This window comes from Scyliorhinus torazame, chromosome 2 (genome assembly GCF_047496885.1).
Source record: "Scyliorhinus torazame isolate Kashiwa2021f chromosome 2, sScyTor2.1, whole genome shotgun sequence".
NCBI classification, from domain to species: domain Eukaryota; kingdom Metazoa; phylum Chordata; class Chondrichthyes; order Carcharhiniformes; family Scyliorhinidae; genus Scyliorhinus; species Scyliorhinus torazame.
This window is the reverse complement of record NC_092708.1, coordinates 390784950-390811501: the sequence shown is the minus strand read 5'-3', so window position 1 is coordinate 390811501 and position 26552 is coordinate 390784950. Positions and strand designations below refer to the sequence as shown.

Genomic DNA, 26552 nt, shown 5'->3' with positions numbered 1-26552 from the left:
TTTAATTAAAGCTTTAGTGGACGCACTACCTGTATGTATTTTAAACTGCAGCTCTTCCTCTGATGTGGATCCAGTTTCTCTGCTCTTTTCTTTTAGCTTATATGGTACATTTGCTGTCCCTTGTCTTTGTCCCACACCCAGGACACTTGCTGGCTGACCGACTAAAGAAGTTACTGCTCACTGATCCATGAACTGATCTGGTGACCTATCAAAACGCTCCAAGTATCCTGTCCTTCTTACTAGGCAGGAACAAATGTAACGAGCAGTGGAACACCCTGTACCTTAAGTGTTACAATCTCCATAGCATGCTAACTTAGCACAGAGTGACATACAAATAAAATGATTTCATCATAAACAGTCACATGATAGTGTAGGCATGTCAGTTTGCTATGTCATTCCAAGTATCTGGTGCCAATCACTGTTTTAATTCACTTCTGTTGTACTGCTGCCAAAGTCCGGAGTTTGAACATGGATGAAGTGATGGGACCATTTGGAGTGATGAAATTATACTGCACTATAGTATAGTTATAGTAGACAAATAAAGACATATTTAAATTCCTCTGCTTGGGAAAAGCTTTGGCGAAAAGTTAGGATAGTGAAACAGACTTTGGAAAAGTTACTCTTCATAGGACTTCCCCTCCCTGAAGGTGTTGATTTCTTCTTGATTGCATACAACACTTCCATATCTGATGCAAGGGTAGTGGCTGGAGGATGTATTTCAGCTGACTAGTGCAGTCCATGTCTGATATCTAATTACACACAAGGGTTTGTTGAATGGTATTAGAGGAGGGGCTCGGAAAGTGGTTTCTCTCCTTAAGGCACTGAAGCCAGTTGTAAAAGACAGCTCCTTTAGCTTCACACCTGGTGATTCTTTTGTGAGCTAAATTTGATAGATTTAAAAATTAAATCAGCATTGCAGCAGTTTTCAAAAGCAAAATGTCTAGTCTTGAGTTGTCTTCGTGAGTGTTTTAATGTTTTGTTTTTGGTTATTTAGATGTGTGAAGAGAATCCCTCATGCCCTCGTATCTTGGGGCTAACTGCCTCCATTTTAAATGGTAAATGTGACCCTTCTGAGCTGGAGGAGAAGATTCTGAAGCTGGAAAAGATTCTCCGGAGCAGTGCGGAGACTGCCACTGACCTGGTGGTGTTGGACAAGTGAGTTGGCATATTTCAATTTCTTGATTTTTCATTTTGTACTAATATGAAGATATATTTTGAGGGCTGGTGTTGCTGTAGGTTAGCACCTTAATCTTTCATTTTAAGTCTGATAATCTTACACCTAATTCAGTCTGATGCAAAGCAGTGTCTACCTGCTGCAATGGTTCTACTAGACATATTTGGATGGCCATAACCTCTTTTCTGGTTTGATCATCCACACTGCAAACTGGCCATCGTTGAGCAGTGTGGCTCTGAGAGCCTAAAAGGATGATCGATATTGAAGACAGAAAATTCACATTGTTTCAATGCTTGTCCAGGATCAGACTTTGAGAGATATCACTGGTGTAGAGTAGGATGGGCATTGTTTTATTTGGCTGCCGTATAGTTGCCATTCTAGAGCACAGATTATGCAAATTGGTCACATTTATCGCACATTTGTAATTACCCCAGAACTTAGTGATGGACCCCCCACTTGTGATTTTTTTAATTTTGCATCAGAGTAGGTTTAGGGACAATTTCAGAGGACTGGGTGTGAACCACATAATGTAAGACTAAAGCTACATGCAGGTCAGATGGTATGATTGTGAGGTTTCTTTCCCTGAAAGGCATTTGGATTTTTGTAACATTTTATGGCCCTTCTGCCGGTGCCAGCCCTCAAATTGCCACATTTGTTAAATTCAGATTCCGAATCTGCCATTGTGGGATGTGGACTTCATTATATCCAAATCATGTCCATTTTATTATACCTGTAATTAAATTAAATTGTTAATTTAATATGTTGTACAAAATTAATAAAAGTTCTGTTTTGAAGATGAGGAAAAGGTACAGAGTAAGTATTGCTGAATGCCATGCTCAATTTATTCTTGTCTCATTTTACTTATAGGTACTCTTCTCAGCCTCATGAAGTTGTGCTTGATTGTGGACCATATGAGGATAAAAGTGGACTGTATGAAAAGCTTTTAAAAGAGTTGGACGAAGCACTTAATTTTATTAATGACTTCAATAACATATCTGCATATTGTGACGATAGAGGCCCAACTTTAGTCCCCAAGCAGGTATATGCTTAGAACGGAGTGTGTGATACGCCCCCTTTGTAATAGAATTTACAAAGGTTCAAACTTATTGTTTATTGCGGGCAGCAATGCTGAGGATAGATTCCTTCAACGTGTTTGTTTGAAATTTCTTAGGTTACTGAGGTCCCAACTGTTTACAAACCACTGCTCTGATCCAGGATGAGGGTGTAACGCAGTTCTAGAGCATGAATTTGTGTCCGTGGTTCAAACCGCATCAATTCTAGTAATGTTAGTGGGAGGGGTGACTAATGGAAAACCGTATCCTGTATCCTAAATCGGTGCTGAATAAGACGTTACCTACTCCTTTCTTGTTTAATATCAGCAAATGTTGTTGATTATGGAACTAAATATGATACCCTGTAAGATCTTTTCCAAAGCAAAAATAGATGTTATTTTTGAGGTGAGGGACTGGATTCTCCGCGGGCGGGATGCTCCCTTTTGCCGGCAGTCCGGGGTTTTGACGGCGTGGGGCTGCCCCACAATGGGAAACCCCATTGACCGGCCAGCGTAACAGCATTCCGCCTGCGGGGTGAAACAGAAATGTGGCAGGGTGGAGAATGCAGCCCAAGATGTCTAGTCCTTTGAACCCCCATTCGGTTATTATTCTAAAATTCATTTTCAAAGTTTAAAACTGTGCTGCTCCTACACAAGTGTTTTAAATGTTGATAATGAAAGGTTAACTTTCACAAAGAATCATTATGTGTCTCTTTGATTACCATAGGTACTGATAGACTGCCGTGCAGTATTAACTGTTCTGGGGCCTTGGTGTGCAGATAAAGTAGCTGGGATGATGGTAAGAGAACTGCAGAAATATATAAAGCACGAGCAGGAGGAGTTGAACAGGAAGTTCCTTTTGTTTACAGACACTCTTCTAAGGAAAATTCACGCACTCTGTGAAGAGCACTTCTCACCTGCTGCACTCGATCTGAAATATGTGACGCCAAAAGTCAGTAAACTGCTGGAAATCCTGCATGAGTATAAACCGTTTGAACGGCAGCAGTTTGAGAGTGTTGAGTGGTACAACAACAGAAACCAAGACAACTATGTATCGTGGAGTGATTCTGAAGATGAGGATGAGGATGAAGAAATAGAGGAGAAAGAGAAGACTGACACTAACTTCCCATCCCCGTTCACCAATATACTGTGTGGGATTATTTTTGTTGAGAGACGCTATACAGCAGTTGTCTTAAACAGGTAAGAGGCCCGAGTCTCCAGGAAGCAGCCTCGGAGGGCTGAGTATCGGAGCAGAGAGTATATAAAGTAACTTACCTCGGGGATTCGTGGCCTAGTCTCAGAGGATGGAGCAGTGAGTATCGGGGATTCCACTGAAGCTGGTAAAAATTGACGTCACAGGAAAGCTGTGACCTGATCGGCTGGTAGGGAATCTGCTACATTTGAAAAAAAAACACTAAAACAAATTAGTTAATTAATAAGCAGGACAGGCGATGTGCTGTAGCTGCATGATGGCAGAACCCATTGCGAGCTACAGTGACCACATCTGCAGCAAGTGTTTGTTGCTCGAGGAATTCCGACTCAGAATTGAGATTCATTCCAGGGATGAAAGGGTTGACATATGAGGGGCGAGTGACAATTTGGGGTTATACTCACTGTAGTTTAGAAGGATGAGAGGGGATCTGATCAAACTATACAAGATACTAAAATGAATTATAAAGTAAACGTAGACTAAATGTCCCTCTTGCAGGGCAATCTAGAAAGAGAGGTCACAGATAAAGGCTGAGAGGTGGTAGATTTAGAACTGAGATGAGGAGGAACTACCACTCGCAGAGGGTGGTGAATTTGTGGAACTCGCTGCCCCACAGTGCAGGGAAATCTTTGAGTCATTAAATGGTTTCAAGAAGAGATAGATATATTTATATATATTTTTTTAAAACCGGTTAAAGGGATATGGGGAGCAGGTAGGGAGGTGGATTTGAGACCAGGAAGCGATTAGCCATGACCTGATTGAATGGCGAAGCAGGCTGCCCCTATGTTCATATGTATGGCCATACTGAGAATCCTGTGTGCGCTTTTATATACCCTGTTTATAAAAAGAAAATTGATACATTTAAGGAAATGATTCAGAGATTACTAGAATGAGCTTGGAATGGGAATATTTTGAGTAGAGAATTATAGAGTTATTATTGGGTACAAATAGATTGAGAGGAAGTACAGATCTTCAAAAGGTGAGATTTTGCATGCACCAGGTTTCACAAAAATAGTTGGGCATGAGAATGTATAATGAGTTACACATTCAGTCCATCCCAGTTCATCCATCCAGAAATATTCTAAAGACCACCCCTCCCTGACATTGAAGCATTCTAAGTGTGCTTTCAGTTTTCACCTTTGCCAATCTATCTAGAACTTTATTCTAAACATTAATTGTTCATTATGCGGAAGTATTTTTTTAAAAACTATTTTAATTCAGAAAATTTTCAATTTATAACATACAAAAAGGTAAAGCAGATGCATACAAATTTTTATAAAAGTATCCCCAGAACTCTGCCATTTCTTCCCCACCTCACTCCGCACACCCTTCTCAAAAGCAAAACCCAACTCTTAATTCCCTTTGCTTCTTCCAACAAATCCTTCTACCTCTCTATCAACTGCCCATACATATCTGATATCCTCCCTTCCCCTGTCTGGTCAAAAGAGCGCACCTTATCCATTTGAGAAGACGCCGGTAACGGAAGAAATGATGAGAGTTCCTTGCGCACTAAAGTACGTACCTGCAAATATCTAAAACCATTCCCTCCCAGGAGTTGGAACTTCGCCACCAATTCCTCCAACTCAGCGAACTTTCCCTCCACGAACAAATCCCAAAACCCGAGGCCTCCTCCCTCCCAGATTTTATATGACAAGTCCATCCCAACCAGTATAAACCTATAGTTCCACAGATCGGCGCCAACAGTAACATAGACTCTATATTGAAATTCTGTCTGATATGGTTCCGTAGCCACCCCCCCCAGACTGCCTGTCCCTCTGCAGGAATACTCTCCGAACCCGAAAGGTCTTAATCGTCCAAACAAATGTCTAAATTAACTTATTCACCCTCCTAAAACAAATTAGGAAGAAAGACTGGAAGACATTGAAACACAAAAAAGAATCTTCATCTTGACCGTCTGAACCCTTCCCACCAAGGACAGCAGGAGGGTAACCCATCTCTTCAGATCCGCATTCACCCCCTCTGCCAGACTGGCCAGGTTAAACGTGTGGAACAAGACCAAATCATGAGCTACCTATATTCCCAGGCACCTAAAACTAGTCTTGGCCAGCCGAAAGGATAGGCACTCCAAATCTGCTCCCTTCCCCGAGGATTCATCAGAAAAACCTCACTCTTACCCACTTCAATGAGAAGGAGCTAAACTTTCTCAGCACCTCTGTTATCTTTCCCACATTAGAGAGAGGGCCCATGAAATACAGCAGTAAATCGTCCATGTGCAAGGACACCCTAGATTTCCTACCTCCCCTCTCTGTGCGATGGCCAATGGCTCACGAACAGTAACAGGGAAAGTGGACGTCCCTGCCTTGTGCCCCTCTATAACCGAAAATACCCTGAGCTTGATGCATTGGTGTGGACGCCCGCAGTGGGGGCTGTGTCTCTAATCCACAAAATGAATTCGGGCCCAATACAAAACTGTTCCAGCACCTCAAAAACATACACACTCCACCTGGTCAAACGCTTTTTCCGTGTCCATGGAGATGATTACTTCCGGATCGACCCCCGGCGAGGGCAACAGCACCACATTCAAAAGTCTTCTAATGCATTTTGAAAGGTCTCATACAGGTGGGAAATATACAGTAAATGGCAGAACCCTTAAGAGTATTGACAGTCCGAGAGATCTAGGTGTACAGGTCCACAGGTCACTGAAAGGGGCAAAGCAGATGGAGAAGGTAGTCAAGAAGGTATACGTCATGCTTGCCTTCATCGGCCGGGCATTGAGTATAAAAATTGGCAAGTCACGTTGCAGCTGTATAGAACCTTAGTTAGGCCACACTTGGAATATAGTGTTCAATTCTGGCTGCCACACTACCAGAAGGATGTGTAGGCTTTGGAGAAGGTACAGAAGAGGTTTACCAGGAGGGCATTTAGCTATGAAGAGAGGTTGGATAGGGTGGCACAGTGGTTAGCACTTCTGCCTCAGCTTCAGGGACCCGGGTTCAATTCTGGCCTTGGATCACTGTCTGTGTAGAGCTTGCACTTCCTCCCCTCTGCGTGGGTTTCCTCCAGGCGCTCCTGTTTGCTGCCACAGTTCAAAGACGTGCGGGTTAGGTGGATTGGCCGTGATAAATTGCTCCTCCGTGTCCAAAAGGTTAAGTGGGGTTACGAGGATAAGGTGAAGGTATGGGCTTAAGCTTAAGTAGAGTGCTCTTTCCAAGAGCCAGGGCAGATGTGATGGACTGAATGACCTCCTTCTGCACTGTACATTCTATGATTTTATAAACTCTGTTTGTTCTCACTGGAAAAACAGAGGTGACTTGAAAGAAATATACAAAATTGAGGGTCATGGACAGAGTGGATAGTGAGAAGCTTTTTCCCAGTGTGGAAGAGTCAATTACTAGGGGATATAGGTTTAAGGTGCAAGGGGCAAAGTTTAGAGGAGATGTGGAAGGGAAGTTTTTTTCACACAGAGGGTAGTGGGTGCCTGGAACTCGCTGCCGGAGGAGGTAGTGGAAGCAGATACGCTAGTGACATTTAAGGAGCGTCTTGACACATGCATGAATAGAGGGATATGGACCTCGTTAGATGGGCAGCATGGTCGGCTCAGGCTTTGAGGGCCGAAGGACCTGTTCCTGTGTTGTACTTTTCTTTGTTTTGTTGAGGGTCCACCTCAAGGATGGAATTCACCAAGCTCTGCCTCTCCGCTCTATTACACTTATCTCTGAGCTTTAATCAAAATTAACTCTCACTCTCTCAATATCTCTCTCCACTCCCCCCCAACCCCACCCGATAACCGCCTTCAGCGCTTCCCAAAACTTGGAAAGTGCGACCTCCTTATTCTTATGAAACTTCATATTGGTCTCTCTACCCCGGCCATGATCAGCCATATCCCACCCACAAGGATGCCCAAAAGGGCCCCACCTCGCATTGGCTCCAAGGGCCACCCAAGATGGACGCCGCCACCCCCCTCAAACCAGTACATCAACAAAGAACCTTTCATCGCCGGTAATTTAACGCCCTGATCACCGAACCAAACACCCCACCCCCATCCCAAACATAGACAACCCAACCACCCCAGCCTTATTACGTTAATGAACAAAAGAAACAGACCATTCCCCTCCCCCCCCCCCCAAAAAAGGTAATCAGCCATGGCTCTCTCCCCCACTTCGCTCCCGTTAACTAACAAACCTGTTAACAGGTGACCCCGACTTGGGGGGGGGGGGGAGGGAAAGAGAGAAACAAGTTTTATACGCACGATAAATCAAACTGCTGCCCATCTGAACCCATGTTTAATATAGAACATTCTACAAACTCGCCCATAGAACATAGAACGATACAGTGCAGTACAGGCCCTTCGGCCCATGATGTTGCACCGACATGGGAAGTCAAAAAAACAAATGCCATCTAACCTACACTATGCCATTATCATCCATATGCTTATCCAATAAACTTTTTAATGCCCTCAATGTTGGCGAGTTCACTACTGTTGCAGGTAGGGCATTCCACGGCCTCACCACTCTTTGCGTAAAGAACCTACCTCTGACCTCTGTCCTATATCTATTACCCCTCAGTTTAAGGCTATGTCCCCTCGTGCTAGCCATTTCCATCCGCGGGTGAAGGCTCTCACTGTCCACCCTATCTAACCCCTTGATCATTTTGTATGCCTCTATTAAGTCTCCTCTTAACCTTCTCTCTAACGAAAACAACCTCAAGTCCATCAGCCTTTCCTCATGAGATTTTCCCTCCATACCAGGCAACATCCTGGTAAATCTCCTCTGCACCCGTTCCAAAGCTTCCACGTCCTTCCTATAATGAGGTGACCAGAACTGTACGCAATACTCCAAGTGCGGCCGTACCAGAGTTTTGTACAGCTGCAACATGACCTCATGACTCAGGAACTCAATCCCTCTACCAATAAAGGCCAATACTCCATAGGCCTTCTTCACAACCCTATCAACCTGGGTGGCAACTTTCAGGGATCTATGTACATGGACACCGAGATCCCTCTGCTCATCCACACTTCCAAGAATTTTATCATTAGCCAAATATCCCGCATTCCTGTTATTCCTTCCAAAGTGAATCACCTCACACTTCTCTACATTAAACTCCATTTGCCACCTCTCAGCCCAGCTCTGCAGCTTATCTATGTCCCTCTGTAACCTGCAACATCCTTCCGCACTGTCGACAACACCACCGACTTTAGTGTCGTCTGCAAATTTACTCACCCACCCTTCTGCGCCCTCCTCTCGGTCATTTATAAAAATGACAAACAGCAACGGCCCCAGAACAGATCTTTGTGGTATGCCACTTGTAACTGAACTCCATTCTGAACATTTCCCATCAACCACCACCCTCTGTCTTTCAGCTAGCCAATTTCTGATCCACATCTCTAAATCACACTCAATCCCCAGCCTCCGTATTTTCTGCAATAGCCTACCGTGGGGAACCTTATCAAACGCTTTACTGAAATCCATATACACCACATCAACTGCTCTACCCTCGTCTACCTGTTCAGTCACCTTCTCAAAGAACTCGATAAGGTTTGTGAGGCATGACCTACCCTTCACAAAGCCATGCTGACTATCCCTAATCATATTATTCCTATCTAGATGATTATAAATCTTGTCTCTTATAATCCCCTCCAAGACTTTACAATCCCCTCCAAGACTTTACCGACAACAGACGTGAGGCTCACCGGTCTATAGTTGCCGGGGTTGTCTCTACTCCCCTTCTTGAACAAAGGAACCACATTTACTATCCTCCAGTCCTCTGGCACTATTCCTGTAGCCAATGATGACATAAAAATCAAAGCCAAAGGCTCAGCAATCTCTTCCCTGGCTTCCCAGAGAATCCTAGGATAAATCCCATCGGGCCCCGGGGACTTATCTATTTTCAGCCTGTCCAGAATTGCCAACACCTCTTCCCTACGTACCTCAATGCCATCTATTCTAATAGCCTGGGTCTCAGCATTCTCCTCCACAACATTATCATTTTCCTGAGTGAATACTGACGAAAAATATTCATTTAGTATCTCGCCTATCTCTCCACACACAACTTCCCATCCCTGTCCTTGACTGGCCCTACTCTTACCCTAGTCATTCTTTTATTCCTGACATACCTATAGAAAGCTTTTGGGTTTTCCTTTATCCTACCTGCCAAATGCTTCTCATGTCCCCTCCTTGCTCGCCTTAGCTCTCTCTTTAGATCCTTCCTCGCTACCTTGTAACTATCAAGCGCCCCAACTGAAACTTCACACCTCATCTTCACATAGGCCTCCTTCTTCCTCTTAACAAGAGATTCCACTTCTTTGGTAAACCACGGTTCCCTCGCTCGATGCCTTCCTCCCTGCCTGACACCGGTACGTACTTATCAAGAACACGCAGTAGCTGTTCCTTGGACAAGCTCCACATATCCAGTGTGCCCAACACTTGCAGCCTACTTCTCCAACCTACCCCTCCCAAGTCATGTCTAATGGCATCACAATTGCCCTTCCCCCAGCTATAACTCTTGCCCTGCGGGGTATACTTATCCCTTTCCATCACTAATGTAAACGTCACCAAATTGTGGTCACTGTCCCCAAAGTGCTCACCTACCTCCAAATCTAACACCTGGCCTGGTTCATTACCCAAAACCAAATCCAATGTGGCCTCGCCTCTTGTTGGCCTGTCAACATATTGTGTCAGGAAACCCTCCTGCACACACTGTACAAAAAACGAACCATCTAATGTACTCGAACTATATCTTTTCCAGTCAATATTTGGAAAGTTAAAGTCTCCCATAATAACTACCTTGTTACTTTCGCTCTTATCCAGAATCATCTTCGCCATCCTTTCCTCTACATCCCTAGAACTATTTGGAGGCCTATAGAAAACTCCCAACAGGGTGACCTCTCCTTTCCTGTTTCTAACCTCAGTCCATACTACCTCGGAAGAAGAGTCCCCATCTAGCATCCTCTCCGCCACCTTAATACTGCTCTTGACTAGCAGCGCCACACCTCTCCCTCTTTTGCCTCCTTCTCTGAGCTTACTAAAACACCTAAACCCCGGAACCTGCAACAACCATTCCTGTCCCTGCTCTATCCATGTCTCCGAAATGGCCACAACATCGAAGTCCCAGGTACCAACCCATGCTGCCAGTTCCCCTACCTTATTTCGTATACTCCTGGCATTGAAGTAGACACACTTCAAACCACCTACCTGAACACTGGCCCCCTCCTGCGAAGTCAAATCTGTGCTCCTGACCTTTATACTCTCAATCTCCCGTACCCTAAAACTACAATCCAGGTTCCCATGCCCCTGCTGCATTAGTTTAAACCCCCCCCCCAAAGAGCACTAACAAATCTCTCTTCCCCCCCCCCCCCCCCCCCCCAAAAAGGATATTTGTGCCCCTCAGGTTCAGATGTAGACCATCCTGTCTGTAGAGGTCCCACCTTCCCCAGAAAGAGCCCCAGTTATCCAAAAATCTGAAACCCTCCCGCCTGCACCATCCCTGTAGCCACGTGTTTAATTGCTCTCTCTCCCTATTCTTCATCTCATTATCACGTGGCACGGGCAACAACCCAGAGATAACAACTCTGTTTGTTCTCGTTCTGAGCTTCCATCCTAGCTCCCTGAAAGCCTGCCTGACATCCTTGTCCCCTTTCCTACCTATGTCGTTAGTGCCAATGTGAACCACGACTTGAGGCTGCTCCCCCTCCCCCTTAAGGACCCGGAAAACACGATCCAAGACAACACGTACCCTTGCACCTGGGAGGCAACATGCCAAACGTGCGTCTCTCTCGCTCCCACAAAATCTCCTATCTGTGCCCCTGACTATCGAGTCCCCAATTACTAATGCTCTGCTCCTCTCCCCCCTTCCCTTCTGAGCAACAGGGACAGACTCCGTGCCAGAGGCCCGTACCCCATGGCTTACCCCTGGTAAGTCCCCCCCCCCCCCCCCACAAGTATCCAAAGCGGTATACTTGTTACTCAGGGGAACGACCGCAGGGGGTCCCTGCACTGACTGCTTCTTCCCAGTCCCTCTTACAGTTACCCATCTATCTCCAATCTTTGGTGTAACTAATTCCCTGAAGCTGCTACCTATGACTGCCTCCCGAATGATCCGAAGTTCATCCAACTCCAGCTCCAGTTCCCTAACTCGGTCTTGGAGGAGCTGGAGGTGGCTGCACTTCCTGCAGGTAAAATCAGCAGGGACACTAACGGCATCCCTCACCTCAAACTTCCCCACCCCCAACATTTCCAACAATACTGTAATAAATTTTAAATAACCAATAACCTGGATAAAAGACAAAGGGAAAAAAGAACCAACAGTCAGGTGTAACCAACAATTTCATTCAATCTCCCCCCCCCACCCCGTCTTTGTTTTTTTACATATGTTTCTCTGGGCGAGCCCGGTACACCATTCCAAATCGTACTTGGCTCTTCTAAAGAGCAGCCTTGGGCCTTCCTGAATGCTGCACGCCTCTTCGGCAGTTCTGCCCCAACGTCCTGATAAATTCTTACGGGATGACCCTCTCATTTACATTCTCGAGTGTCCTTCGCCCACCTCAGGATCTTTTCTTTATCCAAATAAATGTGGAATTGGACTATGATCACCTGTGGCGGCTCCCCAGATCTGGGCTTCTGTTGCAGGGACCGGTGCACGGGAGGGTTTGCCAAAAAAAAAAACCTCCATTCCAGCTTCCCAAACATCTTTGCCACATAGTCCTTTGCATTCATATCTTCTATGCCCTCCGGCAGCCCAACAATCCTCAAATTTTCCAGGGTGAAAGAGTCATAATCATAGGGACATAGGTTTAAGGTGCGAGGGGCATGGTTTAAAGGAGGTGTGTGAGGGAAATTTATTACACAGAGGATAGTGGGTGCCTGGAACTAGCTGCAGGAAGAGGTGGTGGAAGCAGACACGATAGTGACGTTTAAGGAGCCCCTCCTCCAACATCGCCACCTCTGCCTCCAAGGAGGCAATCTGGTCACTGATCCATGACCTCCACCTTCCGAATCGTCTGCACCACCAGCTTGTCCAGAGTTGCATGAATGGGCCCAATCACCTTTGTCATATCATCTGTGACCGCCTATCTCTGTTTCCTCTGCCAAGAATTCCACCAGCCTCACAGTTGTCCACTGAGAGGGCAGCTATGACACAGGCCTCTGCCATTGTCTCCCCTCCTGTGACACGAGGGCCTTCTAAGTCAGACGAGGACCCCTTACTCAACTTGTTCCTCCTATTATAACCTCCAGATAGCCCACGCCGGAGGAGAAACCGAAATTCTCCAACTACAGCACTTTTCCACCTGAACAGCACCCATTAAAAGGACAAAAAGGGCCAGAAATGATGACTCCCCTAGCACGAGCCACCTTGTCATAGAATCCCTACAGTGCAGAAGGAGGCCATTCAGCCTGAGTCTGCACTGACTCTCTGAAAGAGAACTCCATCAAGCTTAGTTCCCCACCCTATCCCAATAACCCCTTGACCTAACCTACATATCACTTTTGGATACTAAAGGGCAATTTAGCATGGCTAATCCACCTAACCTGAACATCTTTAGACTGAGGGGGGAAACCGGAGCACCCGGAAGAAACCAACGCAGACACGGGGAGAACGTGCAAACTCCACACAGACTCGCCCAAGGTCGGAATTGAACCCGGGTCCCTGTGAGGCAGTAGTGCTTGCCACCGTGCCACCCCAACATGGGCAGCACGGTAGCACAAGTGGATAGCACTGTGGCTTCACAGCACCAGGGTCCCAGGTTCAATTCCCCGCTAGGTCACTGTCTGTGCGGAGTCTGCAGGTTCCCCCCGTGTCTGCGTGGGTTTCCTCCGGGTGCTCCGGTTTCCTCCCACAGTCCAAAGACATGCAGGTTAGCTGGATTGGCCATGCTAAATTGCCCTTGGTGTCCAAAAAGGTTAGATGGGGTTATTGGGTTACGGGGATAGGGTGGAAGTGAGGGCCCGATGGGCCGAATGGCCTCCTTCTGCACTGTATATGCTATGTTCTAACATAGCTGTCACCGGAAGTCGGAAGTATTTCCTGACTGTCTAAATGTACATTTTACTTTCTAGAACCAGTGTCCCTTTATCCTACCAAAATTGAACACGAGAGTGCAAAAAAGCTGGATCACAGCTTCCTCTGATTTATGTTCAACATGCATTCTGTTGGATTTATTGATTCCTGCAGTGCTTGGTTTGATATTGAACAAGACTAAGACTCCAAGGTTTCTCTCAGCTTCATCCTTAATGATTTTGGCACCATTCATCGAGTGTGTGTGTGTGTGTAGTTAACTATAATTGAGTTAAAGAGGATAAAGGTTTAGAATTTTGCCATCACTTGAAGATGTTATAAACGACCTGTTTTACTCCAGACAGTACCGTTGGGGGAAAAAAATGTTTCTGACCAAAAGGAACTGCTTGAAGTGATGATTACTGACTATAGTAACCAAGTCTTTGCATGGGCTAATTTATTTTCTCTCTCCATTGTCCCCTTCTTTCTCTCACTTGAGTTTACTATCTTACTTCCAGGTTAATAAAAGAAGCAGGCAAGCAGGATCCAGAGTTGTCTTACGTTAGCAGTAATTTCATAACCGGTCATGGCATTGGAAAGAACCAGCCTCGTAACAAGCAGATGGAAGTGGAGTTCAGGAAACAAGAAGAGGTAAAAACATCTTGCCTCATTTTCAAGAAGAGATATCTAGCTTTAAAGGCTGTGTTATCTCTGTTAAAGCTGTAAATTGGGTCTGGAAAGAGCGTTTTGAGTTGCATGATACTAGAGTTAAGTATTCATGTTTGTAGGTATGTCAGTCGTGAGATCAGCAGAAGGGGTCGAATTGACAACATCACACTGCTAGAGTTATACTAAGCACAACCAGTCTCGGCTTGTGGACCTTTTTGTTCAAGTAGATTTTTTTAAACTAGGTTTGTGAAAGCTCAATTCTGAAAAAGGTGGCTGTCTTCATGCCTTTTAAGTTGAAGTTTATTTTTATACTGGAATACGTGTTCAGATATGGGCACCATACTTTAGGAAGGATGTCAAGGCCTTGGAGAGAGTGCAGAGCAAATTTACTAGATCAGTGCCAGAGATCAGTGACTTCGTGGAGGAGCTAGGATTGGTCTCCTTGTAACTGAGAAGGTGAAGAACGTGGGCCATAACTTCCAAGCTCCCCAGTATCGGATTGGGAGCTACCCCAAAGATCACTGGGAAATCCCTCTGAACTTCTCGGGTAAACATTTTCACAGTAATTGCCCAGAAGTCCTGACTTCCTCTGGGCAATTGCCCTGCACTGGGAACCATCCAGAATTGTGATTTAAATCGCTAACTTCAGATGGTAGCTACTTTTAGGCAGCTTTTGCAGTATAAAAGGGACACAACCTCCTCAAATCTACCAGAGCTAGACTGCACTGGAGCCTGTGAGGACTGTTGCGAGCTCAAACAGCTCTAGCCAATTTCAGCGCAGTTTTCAAGACCAGGTAAACATGCATTAAATTCTTCTAATTTCTGCAGGCCACTTCTTTCCAACACTAGTTGGAAGTTATGGACCGATATATAAAGGCCGTGCATCTCTAAGACTCCTGTTTAATCTCATTATTCAGGAACAGATCAAGTTTTCCTTCTTGAGTGGCTGTGAAGTCCTTAATGATTTCCTGTGGGTATGAAAATCTAGTCACTGATGTGCCAGTAGAAGAGCTTACTTTATTCTGCACTCATTTTCAAAACCTTTTCATTGAAGCAAATGTTAAAAATTATGAAAGAGTTTTAAGAGATTAAGTAATAAGGAACCATAGGTAATTGGATTGTAACAAGAGGATATAGACTTCAGGTAATTGGTAAAAGAACCAGGAAAGGCAGGGAAGTATTTTTAAGTAGTGAGTTGTTATTAAGTGGAGAATACTGTCTGAAAGGGTGCTGGAAGCAGATTAAGTAATAACTTTCATAAGGAATTGCAGGGTAATGGCTATGAGGAGAGAGCAGATGCATTAAAGTAATGAATAGCTTACAAAGAGTCGGTGCCACCTTTGCTCATCATTCTACGATTCTGCAATTGATTAATTATTGAGACTGCCCACAAAATCAAAACCGATTTCCTCTTGGTATGGGAATGGTGCAAAAAGGTCTAATCCTGAGTGTTTCTGATAGAACTTTTCTCCCTTCTCAGCTTATCATCCACGCCAAAACGTTTGCTTTCGAACAACTCTCTTTTCTTCTGTGAAGCACCATAAGTTGTCCCCATTTTTCGGACCCCCCAAATCATGTTTTTTCATATACTTGGTGTAAAAGTCAACCCCTCCCCTCTTCAGCCCCAACATGCTATACTCACATTAGTAGTCAGCCTTAAGTTTTCTTCCCACAATGCAAGCTTTACTGACATAAAAACTGGGCTTAACAGATCAAGTAGGTGGTATAGGCTGTGTTGCGAAGGTGTGCAGGTGTATAAGACACACACACTCTTTGCATTGAAATCAGATGGCATTTCAAAATGGCGATCACCCACTTGTACATTCTGTGCATAAATTGACCCCGTTTGTGGAGGGATTTTGAGGCTTCAATTTGTATGCTGACATCCACAGTACGCAAGACCATTTGAGGTGATGCACTTTCATTGTCGTGCCTTTCCTTGGTAGACTGGTTTATCTTGAATACCCGGAGTTCAGCAAATCGTGTGCAAAACTGTGCCCTACCACATGTGTTACCTAGTTATTGAGCTTCTGGGACTGCATTAAACCAATGCTTTTTTCTCTTTCTCCAAAAAATTATTGTAGGTGCTGAGAAAATTCCGTGCACACGAGACCAATTTACTCATTGCAACCAGTGTTGTTGAAGAGGGAGTTGATATTCCAAAATGCAATCTGGTGGTTCGGTTTGATTTGCCAACAGAATATCGCTCTTATGTGCAATCAAAAGGAAGGGCGCGAGCACCCATCTCAAACTACATCATGCTTTCAGATTCTGACAAAATTGAAGACTTCAAAGAGGACCTCAAAACCTATAAAGCAATTGAAAAGGTACGGACTGTTTTTTTACATGATAAATACATGCTGAAGTATCCGCAGCACAATTAAGATGGATAGAATCATAGAGCAATTTACTAAATGCAATATCATTTTAAAAGAGTAAAGAATTGATGTTTTTGTCAATGACGTTAAAATATTTAATTTCCTGGCTTTTGGTTGCAGAGACACTTTGGTGTCTTTCCCAATTGATATTGTCTCAATTTATTCTCAAACCAGGACCTTAAGGCCAAATATGCAGCTCCTATCCAAATATGCTGTTCCTATTTATAGCTGAAATCAACTAAATCGCATTGACCAAGAATCAAATCTGATCAGGGGACACATTTAATGATTGGACTTTTTAACACTTGCTTCAATGGAATGGTTTTGGGGAAAAAAAATAGGGTGGAGACTCGGGTAAGCTCCTCTACTGCTAGCACTTCTGTGACCAGGTTTGATCCTTGGCATACTCATGATCTCATGCCACAAGGAACTCATTTGAGCCTAATCACCAAATCCAGATCATTTCAGAACATCACAGCCAGTCAAGGATAACTGATCTGTCCGTGAATAATAGGATTAAGCACAAGTTCTGGAGATGAAAGGTCTGAGATTGCAGCACCAACTTGCCCCACCTTCCACTGTGACATTTGTTTCTGCTACTTTGAGACTGTGATTTGATTCCAGAATGGCTTCAAAGGTGCAAATGCTAACGAGGCTATTGTGTGATAAGTGTTTAGCCAGTTGTTTAATATCCTCTCCTCTGAACTATTAAATGCATTACCAGAGGTTTTTACTATCAAGCGAAAAGGTGAGTGAGTGGCCAGGATGCTGCTAGTAGCCATAATGCTTTGAGCTGAAAGTGGTTAAAATAGCTGTAATTCATGTTTCTGTTCATCCAGTGACCTCTGCTGGCAAGTGTACATTGGTGATAATCTCCAGCAAGTATTAATGCCTTTCAGAATGGTGGCGGAAAGGCCTTGGAGTTGACTATGACTTAAAATGCAGTAATTGCAAAACATTGTTCTATAGCTATATTTTCTGGAAAGTTCATACATTTATTTCCTTGGTACTTTGCTAAGATTCTCCGAAACAAGTGCTCAAAGTCTGTAGATTCAACTGATGTGGAGGTGGAACCTGTCACCGATGATGATGATACGCTTCCCCCGTATGTACTGAGGCCAGAAGAAGGGAGTCCACGAGTAACCATCAACACTGCCATCGGACATGTGAACAGGTAGAGTCCGAGCATTGTTTTAGTGCTTTCAGCCATTAACAATGCCGCCAATCAAGTTTTTAAGAATCATAGAATGGTTTCTGTACAGGGGGTGACCATTTGTCCCATCCTGTCCATGTGAGCTCTTTGCAGGACATCACATTCCAGATCCTAACCACTCGCTGGATAAAAATACTTCTCTTTATGGCACCATTGCTTCCTTTACCAATTATTTTAAATCCTTGTCCTCTGATTCCCAATCCCTCTGCCAATGGAAACAGTTTTCCCCTACTGTCGAGATCCCTCATGATTTTGAATATCTCTGTCAAATCTCCCTTCAATCTTCTCGTCTCCACTGAGAATAGCCTAACCCCCTCCAATGTATCCACATTACTGAAGTTCCTCATCCCTGGAACTATTCCTGCAAATCTTCCCTGCACTCTGGAAATGAGGTGGGTCAAGTAGATCACTTCGGGAACAGTGATCATTGTGACATAGATTTAAGATGACTATGGGAAAGGGCAATGAACAATACAGAGTAAGAATAGGCAAATTGGGAAAACCAACTTTAATCGGGTAAGGACAAATCTGGGCAGAATAAATTGGAGCCAAAGATTGGCAGACAAAATGGTAGCTGCGCAATGGGCTACCTTTAAAGAAGGGAAGGTTTGAGTACAGTCAAGGTCTATTCCCTCAAAAATGTATGGCAAACAAATCCAAAGCTTCCTAGTTAGCAAAGGAGATAGAAATTAAGGTAGAGAAGAAAGTGTGTTTATGACGGGTGCGAGGTAGAAAATACAATTGTGAACCAGGCTGAATACAGGAAGGTCAGAGGGGACGTGAAAAAGTAAATAAGAGAAGCAAAGAGGGAGTATGAAAAGAGATCAACAGCTAACATAAAAGGGAATCCCAAAGTTGTCTTCCATATGAATAGTGTGGCTGATTAAGGTGGCACAGTGGTTAGCACTGCTGCCTCACAGCTCCAGGGACCTGGGTTCAATTCCGGCCTCGGGTGACTGTCTGTGTAGAGCTTGCACTTTCTCCCCGTGTCTGCGTGGGTTTCCTCCGGGTGCTGCAGTTTCCTCCCACAGTCCAAAGATGTGCAGGTTAGGTGGATTGGCCATGCTAAATTGCCCCTTGGTGTCCAAAAGATTATGTGGGGTTATGGGGATAGGCGTGGGCTTAAATAGGGTGCTCTTTCCAAGGGCCTGTGTCGACTCGATGGGCCGAATGGCCTCCTCCGCTCTGTAAATTCTATAATTCTAAAAGGCAAATTTATACATGGAGGCAGGGGATATGGGTGAGTTGTTTTTTTCTCTTTTTAAATAAATTTAGAGTACCCAATTCTTCTTTTTTTCAATTAAGGGACAATTTAGCGTGGCCAATCCACCTACCGTGCACATTTCTGGGTTGTGGGGGTGAGACCCACGCAGACATGGGGTGAATGTGAAAACTCCATACATACAGTCACCTGAGGGTGGAATTGAACCCGGTCCTGGAGCTGTGAGGCAGCAGTGCTAATCACTGTGTCGCCCTAGACAACTTTGGGACAGTGACCCGGGGCCGGGATCGAACCTTGTCTTGTTCAATGGGTTGCAAAACTGAAGTTAACTCTGCTATTTCCACTCGATGTGTTTCCACATTGTGTATGGAGGTGATGGGATCCAGGGTAATTAGTTGAATAAAAGTAGCTTGTGTAATATTTTCAATACTTTTAAAATATAACCTACAACTTCTGTCATTTTATGACCTTTATTTTACTTGTATATATTTGTTTCCATGGTTCAGAATAGAAATGGGGCACTTATTAAGGAGCTATTGAATAATTTTCTGTGTATTAGGTGACATCTCAAACTACCAATACCCTGTGTTGCATTTTCCCTTTGAATAAATACTAACTTTGATACCGGCAAATGTATGATCATTTTATAAGTGCATCCTGCCATGATCCCAGCTGATACTACTGGGCAGTTGGGTCCCAGGGCAGAACCCTGGCTCACTAGATCGTAACTTTTATTCTTTGTTAGCGACGTGGATGAACGGAGTCGCATCACTGCTGATTAAACTAGAAAAGATTAACTATAATACACTAATCCATCATGCCACTATACCTGCACAGAAATATAGATTTAAAAGGATTGCACAGATTACAAAATATATCTTATAAATGCTAATGTTTTCAGTAAGTACATAGTCCCTACAAGCTGATATGTGAAATGTAATCAGGGGCGAAATTCTCCCCAAACGGCACGATGTCCGCTGACTGGCGCCCAAAACGGCGCCAATCAGATGGGCATCGCGCCACCCCAAAGGTGCGGAATGTTCCGCATCTTTGGGGGCCGAGCCCCAACATTGAGGGGCTAGGCCGGCGCCGGAGGGATTTCTGCCCCGCCAGCTGGCGGAAACGGCCTTTGTTGCCCCGCCAGCTGGCGCGGAAATGACATCTCCGGGCGGCGCATGTGCGGGAGCGTCAGCAGCCGCTGACAGTTTCCCGCGCATGCGCAGTGGGGAGAGTCTCTTCCACCTCCGCCATGGTGGAGACCGTTGCGGAGGCGGAAGGGAAAGAGTGCCCCCAGGCACAGGCCCGCCCGCGGATTGGTGGGCCCCGATCGCGGGCCAGGCCACCGTGGGGGCACCCCCCGGGGCCAGATCGCCCCGCGCCCCCCCCCCCCCCCCCAGGACCCCGGAGCCCGCCCACGCCGCCTTGTCCCGCCGGTAAATAGGTACTCTAATTTACGCCGGCGGGACAGGCAATTTATCGGCAGGACTTCGGCCCATCCGGGCCGCAGAATTGAGCGGGGTGGCCCGCCAACCGGCGCAGCCCGATTCCCGCCCCCGCTGAATATCCGGTACCGGAGACTTCGGCAACCAGCGGGGGCGGGATTCACGGCAGCCCCCGGCCATTCTCCAACCCGGCGGGGGGTCGGAGAATGACGCCCCAGATACTCCACACTCTGAAACCAAGTGACAGATGCTACCCAAAACATCTTCTGTGGATTTCTCATCAAATCTCCCCAGAAGCTTGTTATATTATGAACCAACTGGTCTCACTGGACCTCTGGCCTGCGTGAAGGTTTCCTAACTCCAATCTTGAAGAATACATTTGAAATCTTCTCCCACAAGGCTTTCTTTCAGATTCCTTCATCTAGGAAGCCACATCCAGGATTTTAACCTCTCTTTTTGGTATTCCTCTGCACAGGAATGCCATGTGCATCCAGACATACAATCTCTCAGGTACCTAGCCATACAACCAGCACACTTCACAGGCTGCATTAAGGTCCCTAACCTTAGGATTACTTTGGATGTCTACCTTCTTCCTAACCGACTTCTCCAGCTCTTCACCTTGCAGAGCTGTCTTTAACTGCAAGCCCCTCTCTCTGTTTCTTTGACTTTTGGGACTTCTCTTTTCATTCCCTAGTTTCTAATGGTTTCTCAGCTTCTGGGACCTACTTTCTTCATCCCTGCATTGTCCTGCCTGTACTGGCAGCCTCGGTGAACAACATCTTGCTTCTTGGTTACCTGGTTCCAATTGAAAACAACTGCTTCTACTTTTCAGTGTCAACCTCTGGTTGCTAATCAACAGCTTGGAGTTTTCTAAACCTTTATAATTGCTTTTATGTCATAAATCCTTAATTACAACGCAGGTACAGTTTAAAGTGAAACAAACACACAAACACAAAAACCCGTTCAACTTAAACTGATGCCTTATTTCTAATACCCAAAATGCGAATATGAATTATTGAAACTATTTATTTAGCTCTATTTCCTAACGATCATATAACTTTTCTTGTTTTTGTAACAGGTACTGTGCCAGGTTGCCAAGCGATCCATTCACACACTTGGCCCCGAAATGTAAAACACAGGAACTTCCGGATTGTACTTTCCAGTCAACTCTCTATCTTCCAATCAACTCACCCCTCCGCGTTCCAGTAACTGTGAGTAAGCATTTCATTTTTGATATTAATCTTTTTGTGGACCTTGCTGTTTGTATACCTGCCTTGTAATTTCTCTTTTTATTCACTTCTATATATGTTGATGTTTAAAACATTTCTATCCATTTCTATATGTGGCTTGGATCAGATTTTCAATCCAGGCAATTAACAAAACTGTCTTTAAACTGGTTTGGCAAAAGCAGTAATCCTCCATCATAAACAGCTGTAATATAGAAAACATGGTCAATTAAATTCCTAAAATATAGTGTAATGAATAGGTTGCAGGTCTGTGACTGGCAATAAGCTGCATCCCTGTTCAAGGTGCAGGCCTACCATCACCTTCAACGTTGTCTACATTTCAAGAACTATTTAGTTTTTAAACCAACTGTGTCTGGAAATACATCGAAAAGGCAAATCCTCGCTTGTCTTCCTCTGCAGATACTGACTGACCTGTTGCATAGTTCCGGCATTTTGATTTTATTGGGAATCAAGAACTTGTATTTATAGTGTCTTTCACAGCTGTAATATAGGAAACGTGGTCAAGTCCCACAGACAGTGATGAGATAAATTGTCAGTTCATAGTGATATTGATGGTGTGAATTGGCAAGAGCATCTGGGGAAAGCCATCCTGCTGCTCTTTAAATATATTATCCCCACCTGAGGGGGCAGGCAGACCTTCAGTTTAACACTTATCCAAAGGAGAGACCTCCAAAAATGCAGAACTCCTTGGGTACATCAATCTAGATTGCCTGCTTAAGTTATTCATCGAATTTACAGTGCAGAAGGAGGCCATTCGGCTCATCGAGTCTGCACCGGCTCTTGGGAAGAGCACCCTACCCAACTGCACACCTCCACCCTATCCCCATAACCCAGTAACCCCACCCAACACTAAGGGCAATTTTGGACACTAAGGGCAATTTAGCACAGCCAATCCACCTAACCTGCACATCTTTGGACTGTGGGAGGAAACTGGAGCACCCGGAGGAAACCCACGCAGACACGGGGAGAACGTGCAGACTCCACACAGTGACCCAAGCCGGGAATCGAACCTGGGACCCTGGAGCTGTGAAGCAATTGTGCTAATCACTATGCTACCATGTTGCCTCTGGAGAAGTCTGGAGTGGAGCATTACCTCAGCCTTCTGGCTCCGAGGCCAGAGTGTTACCTCTGACACTTAAATATTTGAATTTCTTATTTTTATTTTTCTCCCTTGTTCCTCTGCCCATATCATATTTATGAAATTGCACCTCTCGAGCCAGGCTGCCAAGATAATGTAATCTTATAGAACGTCACTCAAGTAGTCACAAACCTGTTGAGGGTGCTTTTCTCTTCTCTACCTAGGGTCCTCCAATGCCATGTACAAGATTGGCTGAAAAAGCGGCAGCCCTTCTTTGTTGTGAAAGACTGCACAAAATAGGTAAGCTTTAATGAAATACATGCTCTTTAGTCTTCAATCCCCAATATAAATGTGGTGCATGTAGTATTGTTCTCTTTTGTTTTGGTGCAGGTGAACTGGATGATCACTTAATGCCAGTTGGGAAAGAAACTGTGAAATATGAAGAAGAGCTCGATTTGCACGATGAGGAAGAAACCAGTATTCCTGGGAGACCAGGTTCCACAAAACGGAGGCAATGTTACCCTAAAGCAGTAAGTAGCATCAGCTTGCTTCCCTATGGGTGGAATGCACATGGAAAAGCCTATCCCTTTGCACAATAATTTGAGCAGTTGACCTTGTCCCAGGACTGTGCTCCTCTACAGCTGATCACTGGACGGTAGAAGGGAGGCAATTTAATTTGCTAATATATAATGGAGAAAATATTTGATTGGCAGTAGATGCGTTGACCCATTCTAAGGGACGAGAGGAAACATTCCTTCAGTTATTTTCCCCAGCCACCTGAATTCACTAACACTGGTCAGTGAATTGCACTGGGCCTCCACCACTGTCAATTCAGAAGTAGCTACGAGTAGGTACTCGTGTAGTACAATTTCTTTATAATTTTTTGCCTTTCTCTTTGTTGGTCATTGCATTGCTTTGGCTAAGTGTTGCCTCAAGAATTAATGAGGAGGCAGAATATCCTGGCCTTTTTTTCATGCTCACTGTTTCCCTGTTAAACACATTACACATTGGTAGAGGTGACACTGATTTTATTAAATGGTAATGAATGTGGCCTAACATTCAATTTCCCAACCTGTCAATGTATATAGTTCGCGCATCCTATGAATAATTTTTTTCATTATTCAGAAACCAAGCTGCAATATTAATGGACAAGCTGGGCACCACCTAAGGAGTAAAATAAAATAATCCAAACATGGCTCCACAATGTCATTCTTCATGGCTTTGGCTCCAACTACTTAAGCAGCAGAGATTTCTAAATCAAATGTTTAAAACTCCCTGTTTTTATATCTGAGACATAAAATGGGCATCAGTTTGTACTGTGATTGTAGTTCTGCACCACACTGAAAGAAAGAAAAACAGTTTTTCTTTAGCTCCTTTTGTGACCTTGAATGTCCCAATGTACCTTGTAGCCAATGATGTACTTTTGAAGATTAGTCTTTTTTTAAAATGTGGACAACATGGCAGCCAACTTGTGCAAGTTCCACAAACTAATGACATAATGGGCAGATAATTATTCAGTGATGCAGGTTCATAAGTTCATAAGGAGCAGAATTAGGCCATTCGGTCCATCGAGTCTGCTCTGCCATTCTATCATGGCTGATATGTTCCTCATCTGTTACCTACAATGTTACAGACCAAGAGCTGGATTGCGGAATCAGCCAGAGCATCGCCCCCTTAGAACACATGACCTAGGAGCACGATTAGGCAATTCAGCCTCCCGCGCCTCACACCCTCAATGTGATCATGGCTGATCCCATCCTGACCTCAACTCCACCGTCCTGCCCGTTCTCCATAACCCTTCAACCCATCACCATTAAAAATCTGTCCAACGCCTCCTTAAATTTACTCACTGTCCCAGCATCCACAGCACTCTGGGGTAGCGAATTCCACAGATTCACAACCCTTTGGGAGAAGTAGTTTCAAATCGGTTTTAAATTTGCTGCCTCTTATTCTAAGAATGCCCCACAAGAGGCAGCATCAGCTCCACGTCTACTTTATCCATATCTTTTAGCATCTTGTATACCTCAATTAGTTAAATCTCCCCTCATTCTCCTAAACTCTAGAATATAGGCCTAAACTGTTCAATCTCTCCTCGTATACAAACTCCTCATCTCTGGAATCAATCTAGTGATCCTCCTCTGAACTGCCTCCAATGCCACTACATTTTTCCTCAAATAGGGAGACTAAAACTGTGCCCAGTACTCGAGGTGCGGCCTCACCAATACCTTGTATAGTTGCAACAACACTTCCTGACCTTTATGCTCAATTCCTTTTGCTATAAATGCCAACCATTCCATTTGCTTTTCTGATTACCTGCTGTACCTGCATGCCCAATTTCTGTGACTCATGCACGAGGACATCCAGCTCCCTCTGCATCGGAGCTCTCCAAAGTCTCTCCCAATTTAGATAATAATTTGCCTTTCCAGGTTTCTGATTAAAATGCATGACCTCACGCTATCCATGTTAAACACCATCTGCCACATTTTGGCCCACTCTCCTGACCTAACTATATCCATTTGTAAGGTTCTTATTTCCTCATTGCAACTTACTGTCCCACATATTTTGTGTTCATAAGTCATAAAGTTGAGGAATAAACAGGAGATCAGGTAGAGCTCCCTTGCTCTCTGAAATAGTGCTATGGAATATTTTATGTCCACCTGAGTGTTGACAGAGAGGTCTCAGTGCCTCAGGCGACACGGTGGCAAAGTGGTTAGCACTGCTGCTTCACAGCACCAAGGACGCGGGTTCAATTCTGGCCTTGGGTCGCTGTCTGTGTGGAGTTTGTACATTCTCCCTGTGTCTGGGTTTCCTCTGGGTGCTCCGGTTTCCTCCTACAGTCCAAAACTGTGCAGCGTAGGTGAATTAGCCGTGCTAAAATTACCCCTTCGTGTCTAGGGATGTGCGGGTTAAGTTATGGTGTTACAGGGATGGAGGGTGCTGGGCATGGGCAGAGTGTTCATTCCAAGGGGCGGTGCGGACTCGATGGGCACTGCAGGGATTCTATGAATATCTGATCCAAAGGTGGTACTTCCAATAGTTACGCATTCCCTTGGTACTGCACTGGAATAAGAACATAAGAGATAGGAGTAGACCATACAGCCCATCGATCCTGCTCCGCCATTCAAAACGATAATGGTTAACCTTCAGTTTTAACTCCCATCCTCTCCCCATATTAATTGATTTCCTGTGAGACTACAAATCTGTCCAGTCAGCCTGTGTCATGTGATCCAGACTCTGAAGTGTTTCTTGAACTTTCAACTTGACGCAGGCAGTGAGCTTCCCTTGATTCATGGGATAGTGATGCCCCAGAGCCTAGTGTAACTGAGTTGTATTTAAAGGGGACCCAGTGTCCAGCTACCGATTATTGACTGTAATTTTGTGCTTGATAAGTTTTTTTTTTTTATAAATGTTTTATTGAAATTTTTTTCCCAAACAACAATTTTTCCCCTCTTACAAAGCAAACGCAACAATAACAATACAGAAATTTTAAACAATACACAAGTAACAAAACCCCTTTATCTTTGACCTAAACTAAACCCCCCCCCCCTCCCCCTGGGCTGCTGCTGCTGGTCATCTGTCTTCCCTCTAACGTTCCCCTAGGTAGTCGAGAAATGGCTGCCACCGCCTGGTGAACCCTTGAGCCGATCCTCTCAGGGCAAACTTTATCTGCTCCAGTTTAATGAACCCCGCCATATCATTTACCCAGGCCTCCAGTCCGGGGGGTTTCGCCTCCTTCCACATGAGTAGGATCCTGCGCCGGGCTACTAGGGACGCAAAGGCCACAACATCGGCCTCTTTCGCCTCCTGCACTCCCGGCTCTTCCGCAACTCCAAATAGAGCTAACCCCCAGCCTGGTTTGACCCGGGCCTTCACCACCCGCGAAATCACTCCCGTCACTCCCTTCCAATACCCTTCCA

At 44.8% G+C, this 26552-nt stretch overlaps 1 protein-coding gene across 8 annotated transcripts in view; it reads left to right on the top strand.

Annotated features, from left to right (window-relative positions):
* The window catches only part of dicer1 (dicer 1, ribonuclease type III), a 178682-nt gene that overhangs the window by 65834 nt on the left and 86296 nt on the right, over positions 1 to 26552 (top strand). For all 8 annotated transcript variants that reach the window (XM_072494192.1, XM_072494186.1, XM_072494193.1 and 5 more), the window contains 9 exons: positions 995 to 1155; positions 2042 to 2213; positions 2953 to 3425; positions 13905 to 14037; positions 16140 to 16382; positions 17453 to 17607; positions 21389 to 21521; positions 22860 to 22935; positions 23026 to 23165. In XM_072494192.1, the coding sequence (XP_072350293.1) occupies positions 995 to 1155; positions 2042 to 2213; positions 2953 to 3425; positions 13905 to 14037; positions 16140 to 16382; positions 17453 to 17607; positions 21389 to 21521; positions 22860 to 22935; positions 23026 to 23165 (1686 nt within the window). The remainder of the gene's footprint in view (positions 1 to 994; positions 1156 to 2041; positions 2214 to 2952; positions 3426 to 13904; positions 14038 to 16139; positions 16383 to 17452; positions 17608 to 21388; positions 21522 to 22859; positions 22936 to 23025; positions 23166 to 26552) is intronic.